Source organism: Lottia gigantea (genome assembly GCF_000327385.1).
Source record: "Lottia gigantea unplaced genomic scaffold LOTGIsca_101, whole genome shotgun sequence".
In the NCBI taxonomy this organism is placed as follows: domain Eukaryota; kingdom Metazoa; phylum Mollusca; class Gastropoda; family Lottiidae; genus Lottia; species Lottia gigantea.
Window position 1 is genome coordinate 779,763 of NW_008706772.1, and position 12,720 is coordinate 792,482.

Below are 12,720 nucleotides of genomic sequence, written 5' to 3' on the forward strand. Positions count from 1 at the left end.
GATATTCAACACAAACTCTGAGACCGAGATTTTTTCCATAGTCTTGTCTATTTTTAGTTGAAAGTTTTTGTGTATTCATACACCGAATCCCAAGTTGCCACAGGAGTACAAAATGACAAAATAAGATACGTAGCGTGATTTATTGCTAAAAGTCACTGAGACAACATAAGAATATGGCCCACTTTGTGTTCCATAGAAATTTTCTGCTGACACAGAATCCGATAGTTGATTACTTGACTTCATTTGTGTAAATAGTAATTAATTTTGAAAGTGGGAGGGCAAAGCCGAGCCAACCTCTTTTCCGTAGAAACGCCGCGCTGTGTACGCCGCGCTGTGTGATTCTCCTAATTGCTTTCCCATTTTCAGTGACGACTAGGCCTACATTCCATCCCGAATCCGTAGCCTAAGTGTAAATAATAATTTCATGCTATGTTTTATATGAACATTGAAAGTATAGTCCTTTCCCAAATCTAGGTTGTCTCCCTTAGAATTATCAGCGCTTACTTCCCTGATTAGGCTACTTCGATCTTTACTACTTCCGGAGAAGTCGTCTGCTTTTAGTATATTATTATTATGTTACCCGGTACCGTACTACTCAACACGAGGGCGAGAGGGTATCAGAAGAAGTATTTCCAAATACAACTATCGAAGGGACAATGCGATTCTGCGAATCATTGCTTGATAAAACTAGAACCATCGTGTCCAAACTATGATAAGTTACGCACAATCGTCATATTCCTCGTTAATAAGACATTTGCCAACACACGTAAACTTTAAATACGACGATCTAGAACACGCTTGATGAAAGTAGGCCCATAGCCAGCCCCCCTCCCCCCCCCCCCCCCCCTTAAGAAAATTTTGCCCCCTTATCCGCCTGGATAAAGGCGGGTGGGAGCAAAAATAGGATGTGTATCTCCGAGGCGAGGCCGAGTTATATATAGTAAGTTCTATTTATAACTATGGCCGGGGGTTTGAAGCCAACGATTTCAGAAATTCAGATGGCCTGAGAATACTGAGATGAATTATAAGCATTTAGGGGGCTTAAATTTCTCTTCAAAATAAGACTTTTCGTAGACCTGAGGAGTGGGGAATTGCCGAAGGTCTCTCTGCCTTAATACGCCAGTGCTCAAAACTATCGATGTCTACCAAATTGGTATTTCCAATATTTACGTTAGTCATGAAAATCTCGGCTACAGTACGATGCGGTTTAATTGTCAATATGATGATCAAGACTAAGTCACGTGGGTTGATTTTCTCCGAATATGAAAGTGAAACTACATGTTGACTTCAAAGGAAGAAGATAGACGTTTCGACTCTTTGCGCAGTAATGTCGCACGTCGAAGGACAGCTTCTATTTTATTGACAATAATTTAATTCAGTAACGGTAAGTAGTCTTATGTTCTGTCATTTAGTTAAATTTTATCATTTTGACACATCTTTCTTGTTAGATTTAAAAGAGTTGGCCTAGGCACTAGTTGTACTATAGGAACTTAAGTTAATAAAGGTTGACTTCTTTCTGCTGACAGTGATCCAGTCTTCGCCTCGACCTAGGTTTTGGGTGTTCATATGAAGGACTTTCTGTAAGGAAACTTAGCTAATATAGAAAGTGAAGTTTGAATCAGTGGAAATTCAAAGAGGGAGTTGCAGGGTAGACCTGAATTAAAGGGACAGATGCACCATTTTAGGGAGTTGATTTCGGTATTGAATATAATATGTAAATAGTTTTCGGAAGTACCAGGAATACACAAAAATTGCATATTCCTTCAAAATATCTCAAATTAGATTAAAGATGTCTTTCCTGTGTCTCAAGAAAAGACAACTTGTCTTTTTATCTTACAAACGCGGATAATTCTGGAGACACATGGAATTTGAAGGCTCAAATTTCGAAAGTGAGGTGTGAACACTATTACTGATTAGTTAAAAAATACCTTGGTCAAAAAATGGCGTATCTGTGCCTGTAAGGTAAATGGTAAAACACTATCTAATGTGAAGATTCTAGGGAATGATAATAGAAACTTCTAAGAATAAGATATAGAAGTATATAATGAAATATACCTAGTAATTATTTGCGATAGTGAAAGTAAAAGTAATTTATAGAACTTTTGATACTCATTGATAGTAAAAGTAATATGCTTAAGAGTAGGGCGTGTTTTTTACATTTAAAATTTTAAGATAGAAAAACAACATTTTTTATCAAAAACCAGTAAAACCATACTTGAGTAATATTTAAGGATTGAATGTAGATTTTTGTAGAGTTTTCATGTGTTAATTCGAATGAATGGCAATTAACTTTAAGCCCCACCCGTACGTTGCTAGGCTGACGATGACGTATGAATACTCAACAACACAAATAAAATAGTGCAAGGTCAATGGAGTCTTTTTTTTTTTACAAAGGGATGAAAATACATTTCTGAAAGTACATCTGTAAGAGAAACAAATAACTTAAATATTCAACACAAACTCTGAGACCGAGATTTTTTCCATCGTCTTGTCTATTTTTAGTTGAAAGTTTTTGTGTATTCATACGCCGAATCCCAAGTTGCCACAGGAGTACAAAATGACAAAATAAGATACGTAGCGTGATTTATTGCTAAAAGTCACTGAAACAACATAAGAATATGGCCCACTTTGTGTTCCATAGAAATTTTCTGCTGACACAGAATCCGATAGTTGATTACTTGACTTCATTTGTTGGAATACATTCTAGCAGACGACACTTGGAATTCCGATTACCGCTAGGGATTATAAGGAAATTCGGCCGATAAAAAATGGTGACATTTGGTAATAAGTGAAATCCACCATTTTGTATTTGTCAAAGTATATATTAATACATTTTACCTTGCTTGAAACTACTAGATTCATTCTACTAGCTGATATTGTAGAGATAACCCATGTTTATCAAAACAAACAAATGCGGAGGTCACACGAGGTCGCACATATATATTATTAATCATTTCCGGAAATGCACGAAAATAGGTTATAACGAATTTAGGTTACTTGACTGTATAAGGATGAACCCTATTGAAAATCAATAAAATCAACAAATATTTGATATGAATTATTTTTCACTCTACAAGTCACAATTTTTTTATGGTATTTTGACGAAACCTCCTGAAATCTTTTATTCTTGCCTTTTTATACACCCATGTGAAATGTGGAGCGTATATTGCCGTCGGTCGGTCCGTCCGTCCACAATTGCTCGTAAACACTCTACATCGCACAATTCTTAATTGATTTTGACGAAACTTGGTGTGAGCGTTTGTGAACACCCAAGGACAAAACCAATGGAAAATCAGAAAAATCTCCAAATATTATGTATGAGTTATTGCCCTTGTTCTTGATTAGCTTGTAAACACTCAAGAAGTCACAATTATTGACCAGTTTTGATGAAACTTGGTTTGAGTATTTGTTATAACCAAGGATGAACCCTATCGAAAATCAGAAAAGTACAAAAATATAAAGTAAGTGTTATTGCCCTTGTTTTTGACAGCACGTTCAAATTTAGCTCTTTAAACTCTAAAAGACACAATTCTTGATGGATTTTTATGAAACTTGGTTTGATTAGTACTGGTAATCACTCAAGGATGAGGCCTATTAAAACCAAAATAATCTGAAATTTTTTTAGTATGAGTTATTGCCCTTGTACTTGAAAACAGGTTCAAATTTTAGATTGTTAATACTCAATGAATTTAACAAAAAAATGAAAATTATGATTATGATTTATTGAATATAGTCTCAAATGAGCCACCATACATGTAATTGCATAAGGTACTAAAAATAAAGTGGAAAAACCTCCTAGGCAATTATCCAATCATAACTTTGTATTAAGTCATGTGACATTCAGCAGTCAGTTCATTTAAAACAAATATTTAACAGAGAGGTAGGCCTTGGCATGATAATTTCATTTTGTCTTATTGGGCTAATACAAAAATGAAATAAATAATTGTCAATTGGAAATGTGTTTTTGTTTATAATTGGTAGACTTTATTGAGTTGAATAACACTATAGATGACACCAAAAGTGTCATTAATTAGATGTATGCTGGTCTTCTCTTAATCACATTCATAATCATAAATGAAATATACGAGAAAAAAATATGAAATGCTCGGCCAAATATTCTGCCAGTGAACCCTATTGAAAATCAGAAAAAATATTAAGTATGAATTATTGCCCTTGGTCTTGAAAACGCGTTCAATTTTTAGCCCACAAACACTCTTGAAGGCACAATTCTTGATGGATTTTGACGAAACTTGGTGTGACTGTTTGTTATCAACCAAGGATGAACCCTATCGATAATCAGAAGAATCGAAAAAAAACATATAAACACTCTAGAAGATTCAATTATTGACAGATTTTGACGAAACTTGGTGTGATTATTTGTAATCACCCAAGGATGAACCCTATTGAAAATCAGAAAAATATTAAGTATGAGTTATTGCCCTTGTTCTTAAAAACGGTTCAAGTTTAAGCTAGTAAACACTCTAGAAGGCCCAATTCTTGACAGATTTAGACGAAACTTGGTAATATTATTCAGTATTGCCTCAAAAAGTTCAAAAGAAGTGTATGACTGAAGGTTGAATAATATTTCATACTGGTAATTGTTACTGTACTGCCAAATATTTTTATTTAAAATCAAAGCTGCCAGTAGACGTATATTACCTTGCCTAGCAAGCTATCTTTTGTCATAATATTCTGCCAGTGAACCCTATTGAAAATCAGAAAAAATATTAAGTATGAATTATTGCCCTTGGTCTTGAAAACGCGTTCAATTTTTAGCCCACAAACACTCTTGAAGGCACAATTCTTGATGGATTTTGACGAAACTTGGTGTGACTGTTTGTTATCAACCAAGGATGAACCCTATCGATAATCAGAAGAATCGAAAAAAAACATATAAACACTCTAGAAGATTCAATTATTGACAGATTTTGACGAAACTTGGTGTGATTATTTGTAATCACCCAAGGATGAACCCTATTGAAAATCAGAAAAATATTAAGTATGAGTTATTGCCCTTGTTCTTAAAAACGGTTCAAGTTTAAGCTAGTAAACACTCTAGAAGGCCCAATTCTTGACAGATTTAGACGAAACTTGGTAATATTATTCAGTATTGCCTCAAAAAGTTCAAAAGAAGTGTATGACTGAAGGTTGAATAATATTTCATACTGGTAATTGTTACTGTACTGCCAAATATTTTTATTTAAAATCAAAGCTGCCAGTAGACGTATATTACCTTGCCTAGCAAGCTATCTTTTGTCATAATATTGTAATTCATAATTTAGTTATCTACTTGTATGCATTCACTGGCAAGCCACAAAATTTGGTCAAAAAAATTACGAGTGAAGCCCTCTTTGGTGTGAGTGTTTGTAAACTATTTAGTACCGGGTATGAGTTATAAATCGTTCTAGAAAATACAATTTTTAGCTCATACACAAGGATCTACTCTTGACAGATTTTGACGAAAATTGTTTATTATCACCCATGGATGAACCCTATTGAAAATCAAAAAATTTAAAAAAGTTTTATACGAGTTATTGACCTCATTCTACAAAACGGTTTCAGTTTTAACTTGTAAACAGTAAAAGGCACGATTCTTGGTGGAATTTGACAAAACTTTTTAATATTGTTCAGTATCGTACCAAAAAGTTCAAAAGAAGTGTATGACTGAAGGTTTGATATTTGATTGTTACTGTTCTTCAAAATATTTTTATTCAAAATCAAAAGCAGCCAGTGGGCGTATATTACCTTGCCTGGCAGGCTATCTTTGAAAATATTACCATGAAATTTGTTGCTGTATTGGTGATCCGAATACTATATTGGGTAACCTTTTACATTAATAATCCATTACGTGACTACTGTTTGTATTTTAAGGCATAATGAAGTGTTTGTGTTGCTTAAATGAGCTAGAAGAAGCATTTAGATTTTGTCCAAGATGTGGTACCCAATGTGTCGAACTATCTCCGCCTTCTGCAAATGTTGAACGAGCAAAGATTGATTCAGCTACAGTTTCAGGTAGAGTATAAGCTAATACAGATCTTCTCAGATATCTTCAAGTGTTATTTCAACAAATTTCCAACGATATTGCGCTGATCTTTAATTGGTATTATTTAATAAACCTTTATTTGATGACATATTTATATGCCTACATGGTTATGGTTGTATGAACAATAGTGACTACAGTTTTTATCTGATCTTAAAGAACTTGGTATGCATATATATATTGATGAGATCTCAGTCAAGTTCGAAATTGGTAACAATTGGATGAACGGTTTTGGAGTTATTGCCCTTGACGTAGTAAAATTGCGTCAAATTTGGCTTGTAGGAACGATGATGTTACCTTGCCTGGCAAGCTATCTTTTTATATGCGATCATGAAATGGGGCTTTAAATAATAAAACTTCTGTCAAAAGGAATAAATGGTTTATTACTATTTAAAGCCTCATATCTCCATCTAGTCAAAGCATCATAGTTTTTATACACCCACATGAAATGGAGGGATACATTGGCATCACACATGTCTGTTGGACCGTCATCCACAATTGCTCGTAAACACTCAAGAAGGCACAATTCTTGACGGATTTCCCTGGTACGTCATTCATTATCCTATAATGTTGAATCTTAAGTGTCAATGTCCTCTTTGAGATGGTGAGGCCACTCCATTTACTGGATTGATCCCACATGTTTCCATGTTTAGCAAGGTGTGTCTCGACAGGTGTAATATTGCCATCCCCGTTCTGTTGAAGGTAAAGAGTTACCCTTTCGGACTGTAAGATAAATGTTACTTTGTTGTAACACTAGTCGAGGATAGACTTTCTAGTTGAAATAAACTCAGAGACCAATTGCCTATGTGCTTTGTGACGTTAGAGATTGGAAACTGCTGGCTCTACAGTCTATGAATGGAGGCTTCTTCAGCCTCGTATATTGCCGTCACCCATGTCCATCCGTCCGTCGTAATTCTTGACGGATTTTGACAAAACTTGGTATGAGTGTTCGTAATCGCCCAAGGATGAACCCTATTGAAAATCAGAAGAATCGAAAAAAAAACTTTAGTGTAAGTTATTGCCCTTGTTCTTGAAAACGCGTTCAATTTTTAGCTCGTAAACACTCTAGAAGGCAGAATTCTTGACAAATTTTGATGAAACTTGGTGTGAATGTTCATAATCACACAAGGTTGAACCCTATTGAAAATCAGAAGAATTGAAAATTATTTAGTATGAGTTAATGCCCTTGTTCTTGAAAACGCTTTCAAATTTCGCTCTTAAACACTAAAAGGCATGATTCTGGCTGGATTTGGACAAACTTGATTTTATTACTCAGTCTCGCGCTGAAGATTGAATATTTGCCGTTTTCACGAGCTAAAAATAGAACACATTTTCAAGAACAAGGGCAATAACTCATACTCAATATTATTCAGTGTTGCGCTAAAAGGTTCAAAAGAAGTGTATGACTGAAGGTTGAATATTTCATACTGGTAATTGTTACTGTACTGCTAAATATTTTTATTCAAAACCAAAGCTGCCAGTGGGTGTATATTACCTTTCCTGGCAAGCTATCTTTATTGAAAACGGCACAATTCTTGCAGAGTTTGACAGTATTATCGCCCCAAAAATTTCAAAAGAAGTGTGTAGCTGAAATTTGAATATCTCATACTGGTAATTGTTACTGTGCTGCCAAATTTTTTTTTTGTTCAAAATCAAAGCTGCCAGTGGGCGTATATTACCTTGCCTGGCAAGCTATCTTTTATTTTGCAGATGATAAGGATGGTGATGAACAACAGATGCCAGAAAAGGATAGAAATCAAACTGATAATCCAAGTGTTGTTGTAACTATAGTTTCTAATGAAGTAGCAAATCCAAAAGAGTCTAATTCTGTGGGATTCAGTGTTGATATTGTTAGTACTGAGACTGTTATTCAAGAAGATGATAGATGCAATGAAAATAACCCCAGCAAACCAACTAAAACTTTGATGGGTTAGTAAATATACCTCTTAGTGCAATATACTGAAAAATGACAGAAATCAAAAGATCCTCAACTACAGACCAATGGAATTAGAATTGATGTAATTTTCATTAGATTGCATACAGGACGTGCAAAATTTTTCATCTTTCCAGATTAAATTTCCACATTAATCTGGGCGTATATAGCCGTCACCCCTGTTGGTCCGTCTGTCCGTTGTTGAAGATACGATAGACAGTTGGTTTCTTTGACGAAACTTGTCAACCCATGGTTGAACCTTATTGAAAATTAGACAAATTGAAAAATATTAAACATGAGTTATTGCCCTTATTCTTGAAAACACAATTGAGAGCTGGTTGCTTGATGGATTTTGATCAATTTAGTGTCAGTGTTTGTTATCACCTCAGGATGAAATGTATTGAAAATATTACAAATTGAAAAATATTTGATGAGTAACTGTCCTTGTTCTTGAAAACTCGTTCAATTTTTAAGTTGTGAAAGGTCTAGAAGGCACAATTCTTGAGAGATTTAGACGAAATGTGGTGAAATTGTTTGCCAATGATGAACCCTATAGATATTTAAAAAAAAAACCTATAAAATATTTAATATGCCCTTGTTCTTGAAATCACATTCACAATTCTCAACAGATTTTTTAAGAAACTTGGTTGAAGCACCCAAACCTTAATGAAAAGCACAAAATCGAAAAATATTTAATATGGATTATTGCCCTTGTTCTTAAAAATGTGTTCAATCTTCAGCTCATAAAACTCCAGAAGACAAAACTCTGGACTGATTTAGACAAAACTTGTTGAAAAGTCTTTGAATAAAGCTTGTGCAGTATGAAAATGTTAATCTTGAAATATTTCATTTATTGATAGCTCTTGTCAACCGCCCGGATGACTTGGCTGCCATTACAATGGTGGGCGTATTATGATGGGCCACTGCTATTTTTGAAGGGGGCGCAATTCATTTCAACATTCAGAACCATTGAAAAGTGGGACAGTTTCCTAGAAAAAGTGTCATTTTTAGCATCAGCCTGTGCAATAAATTAAAGCGTTGTATATGTATGTTGATTAACAATCTTACAGGGCCATTGCCTGGAAACGATAACACAAAATTTCACATGAAATTTTTTGTTTTTTTCTGAATTGGACATTTTTGCTAATGATAAGAAACCATGTCAATTCACAAAAAATGTCAATTGTAAGTAATATTTGATTTACTTAATTTTGAAAGTTTTAAAGTTTGTATTTCTTATAATCATGGTGACCCTTTAGTATTTGGGTAGATTTTTTGTGCATGTTATAGGGGAAATTCTTTGACTATTTTCTTTTAGATCATCCCTTAAAGGAACAGCCAATGGAAACAGATGATAGTGACATAGAAAATGGTAATCAAGATACTAATAGTAAGCTTGAAAACAATGACAGTTTACCTGTTAAAGACAACTCACTTTTAGAAGAAAACAAAAGCAAATTTGATGATATCTCAGAAAATGTTGAAAATTCCCAAAGTGGTGATCAAGAAAAAGAGAAAAATGATTTGGACAAAGACTTGTCAGATAACATGACAAACAAAAAAGATGACAAAAGACCTTGTGGGAAGAATGAAGACCAAGTACAAGACACAAGCAGTTCGAATGATACAGAAGATTTGACCAGAAAAAGAAATGAAAAGGATGACAAACCTACTGAAAAGGATGACAAACCAACTGAAAAGGAAAAGGATGACAAACCAACTGAAAAGGATGACAAACCTACTGAAAAGGGTGACAAACCTACTGAAAAGGATGACAAACCTAGTGAAAAGGGTGACAAACCTACTGAAAAGGATGACAAACCTACTGAAAAGGGTGGAGGAAAGAAAGAAAAAGGTAAGAACTATATCTTATCTACATAAGAAATATATTACATCACCTTCATGTTTTCTTTTATCTAGTGTGACCTTGTCTATGCACAGCTGTAACGACATTTGCTTGGTATCTTTGTTATTGACAGAGTCTACAGTGGCGCTTGAATCTGATTGAATAGAAATCTACATCAGTTTGGTGCAGTGAGACATTCATTGAAAATAGTACAGTTTCTGTGTGAATCTATAATTCAGTAATTATGACCATGGCTTCAGAACTTGTGGGAGTTGCCATTTTCTTTCAAAAATCGGTTGAGGCTGGTAGATCGAAATGGGCTAAAAATAATTTTCTCTTGCGAGAGAACATACAAGCATTAGATTCTTGGCTTGTAAAAATAATTCATGCCACAGTTCAGGCCTAATTGGACAAAACCTGGTGAAATAGTTTGTTGTTACCAAAGGATTAACCCTTTCGAAAAGAAAGAAAATTGGAAAATATCAGATATGACTAACTATCTTAATTTTCAAATCACCTTAAATTATTAGCTTGTAATCACACTACAATTCACAGTTAGTATCTGATTTGGACACAACCTAGTAAACTTGTCTAGTATATATAATCTAAGCAAAAGAGTGCTATTGAAAATCAAAAATGGTCTGAAATAACGTCCTAATTGAAGCTTTATAAATATGACACCTTTCTTCTTTAAGTCAACTTTTATTAATCTGACAACTTTCTTAAAATCAACTTTTCTAAATCTAAAACCTTGTTTTTTCAAATCAATTTCCTCTAAAAGATAGGTAGCTGTTTTGTTCTTGGTCAAATGATGCTTATTGTTCAATTAATTTGTGTTAATTTTGAGTTTAAAGATGGTCTGTGAACCTAGAAAAGGTTTGGGAATCAGAGGAACTGAAACCTGATTGAAAAAGTTAAAAATAGATTCCTTGTAAAAGTATTCTTTTTATAAGCCCACAAGAAATGTCAAGCATATATTGGCGTCACCCTCATCCATCCGTCTGTCCATCGGTCCACAATTGCTTATGAACACACTAGATGGCACCCTTCTTAAAATGGATATTGACCTAAGGATAAACCCTATTGAAAATCAGAAAAATCACTTGAGAAGGCACAATTCTTGACAGCTTTGACGAAACTTGGTGTGAATGTTCGTAATCACCCTAGGATAAATCCTATTGAAAATCAGAAGAATCAAAAATATTTAGTATGAGTTATTGCCCTTATTCTTGAAAACTCGTTCAATTTTTAACTTGTGAACACTCAGACGGATTTTGGCAAAACTTGGCATGAGTGTTTGTTATCACCCAAGTGTGAACCCTATTGAAAATCAAAAAATATTTAGTAGGAGTTACTGCCCTTGTTTTTTGAGAACGCGTTCAAGTTCAAGTTTGTGAACACTCTGGAAGGCACAATTCTTGACGGATTTTGACAAAACTCAGTGTGAGTGTTCATTATCACCCAAGGATGAACATCGAAAAATATTTAGTATCAGTTATTGCCCATGTTCTTGAGAACGTGTTCAATTTTTAGCTCATAAACACTCTAGAAGGCTCAATTCTTGACAGATTGTGATGAAAAATGGTGAAATTGTTTATTATCACCAATGGATTAACCCTATAGAAAATCAAAATGATCGAAAAATGTTTCATAGGACCTTGTTCTTGAAAACGCTTTTGAATTTTAGCTTTTAAACACTAAAAGGCATGATTCTTACCAGATTTTGACAAAACTTGGTTTTGTTAATCAGTTTCGAGCTGAAGGTTGAATATTTGCGATCTAGAGTATTCATGAGCTAAAAATTGAACACGTTTCCAAGAACAAGGGCAAAAACTCATACTCAATATTATTCAGTACCGCCCTAAAGAGTTCAAAAGAAGTGTATTACTGAAGGTTGAATATTTCATACTGGTGATTGTTACTGTACTGCTAAATATTTTTATTCAAAATCAAAGCTGCCAGTGGGCGTATTTTACATTGCCTGGCAAGCCATCTTCTGAGTATGGAATAGAAATTTGATAGATTAATTATTATGGTTCATGTTGCTCTTTATTGAGTCTAAAAATTTAACAAAGCTGCTGTGTGGACATATGTTTATCTTGCCTGGCAAGCTATCTTCAAGCTCTTAAACACTCTAAAAGGCAGAACAGATTTAGAAGAAACTGGTGAAATTGGTAATTATCACCTGAGGATGAACCCTATTGAAAATCAGACAAATGGAAAATATTTGATATGAGATATTGCTTTTGTTATTGAAGAGGCATAGAATTTTTAGCTTGTTATGTTATATCTACAAATTGTGTTTTGTTCTAGTCTTCCCAATCACTAATGTCTTTATACAGTACATGGCAGTAAAATTTGAATTTTTCAGAAGAAAAGAAGAAAAAGGGGAAAAATAATCAAGGCACATCTCAGGTATTTTGATATTTTCCATGTCCTAAACTTCTGTTCTGTATTTAATGTGATTTTATTTTTATGTAGCCACTCCAGTTAGGGTCTAAAGAGTCCGTTATATAAGATTGATCTGATTGAGAAGAAAGAAATAAAGAAACAACTATATTTTGCAAGGATAACAACATAGACAACTTAGTATCCTGTTAAGTTAAGATAAAGTTTGTTGAAAATGTGTGTCAAAATTAGCTTGTTTGCATAGGAGGTTTATTCAATGTGGATGAAATTTGGTAGAATGATGTGATATATGTCAAGGCTGTTAACTAGTTGTTAATGTGTATTTTGTTTCAGGAACTTAAAAAAAAACAGTCTGATTCAAGGTAAATTTTGGTGATTCTTTTGAATTATTTCTACATTTTTTGACACCATTTTAAACGCCCAGATGAAATGAGGGCGTACATTGCCGTCACCCATATCCGTCTGTCAGTGCGTCCACAATTGGTCTAAACA

The 12,720-nt window shown here is 34.1% G+C and overlaps 1 protein-coding gene across 1 annotated transcript; it reads left to right on the top strand.

The window, feature by feature from the left end:
* Positions 1–5,876: 5,876 nt before the first annotated feature.
* LOTGIDRAFT_170625 (hypothetical protein) lies at positions 5,877–12,336 on the top strand (the record flags this gene model as incomplete). Its single annotated transcript, XM_009046449.1, has 5 exons — positions 5,877–6,012; positions 7,751–7,969; positions 9,292–9,828; positions 12,191–12,234; positions 12,301–12,336. 5 exons carry the CDS (start codon positions 5,877–5,879, stop codon positions 12,334–12,336), a joined length of 972 nt encoding a protein of 323 aa, XP_009044697.1.
* Between the last annotated feature and the right edge of the window lie 384 nt (positions 12,337–12,720).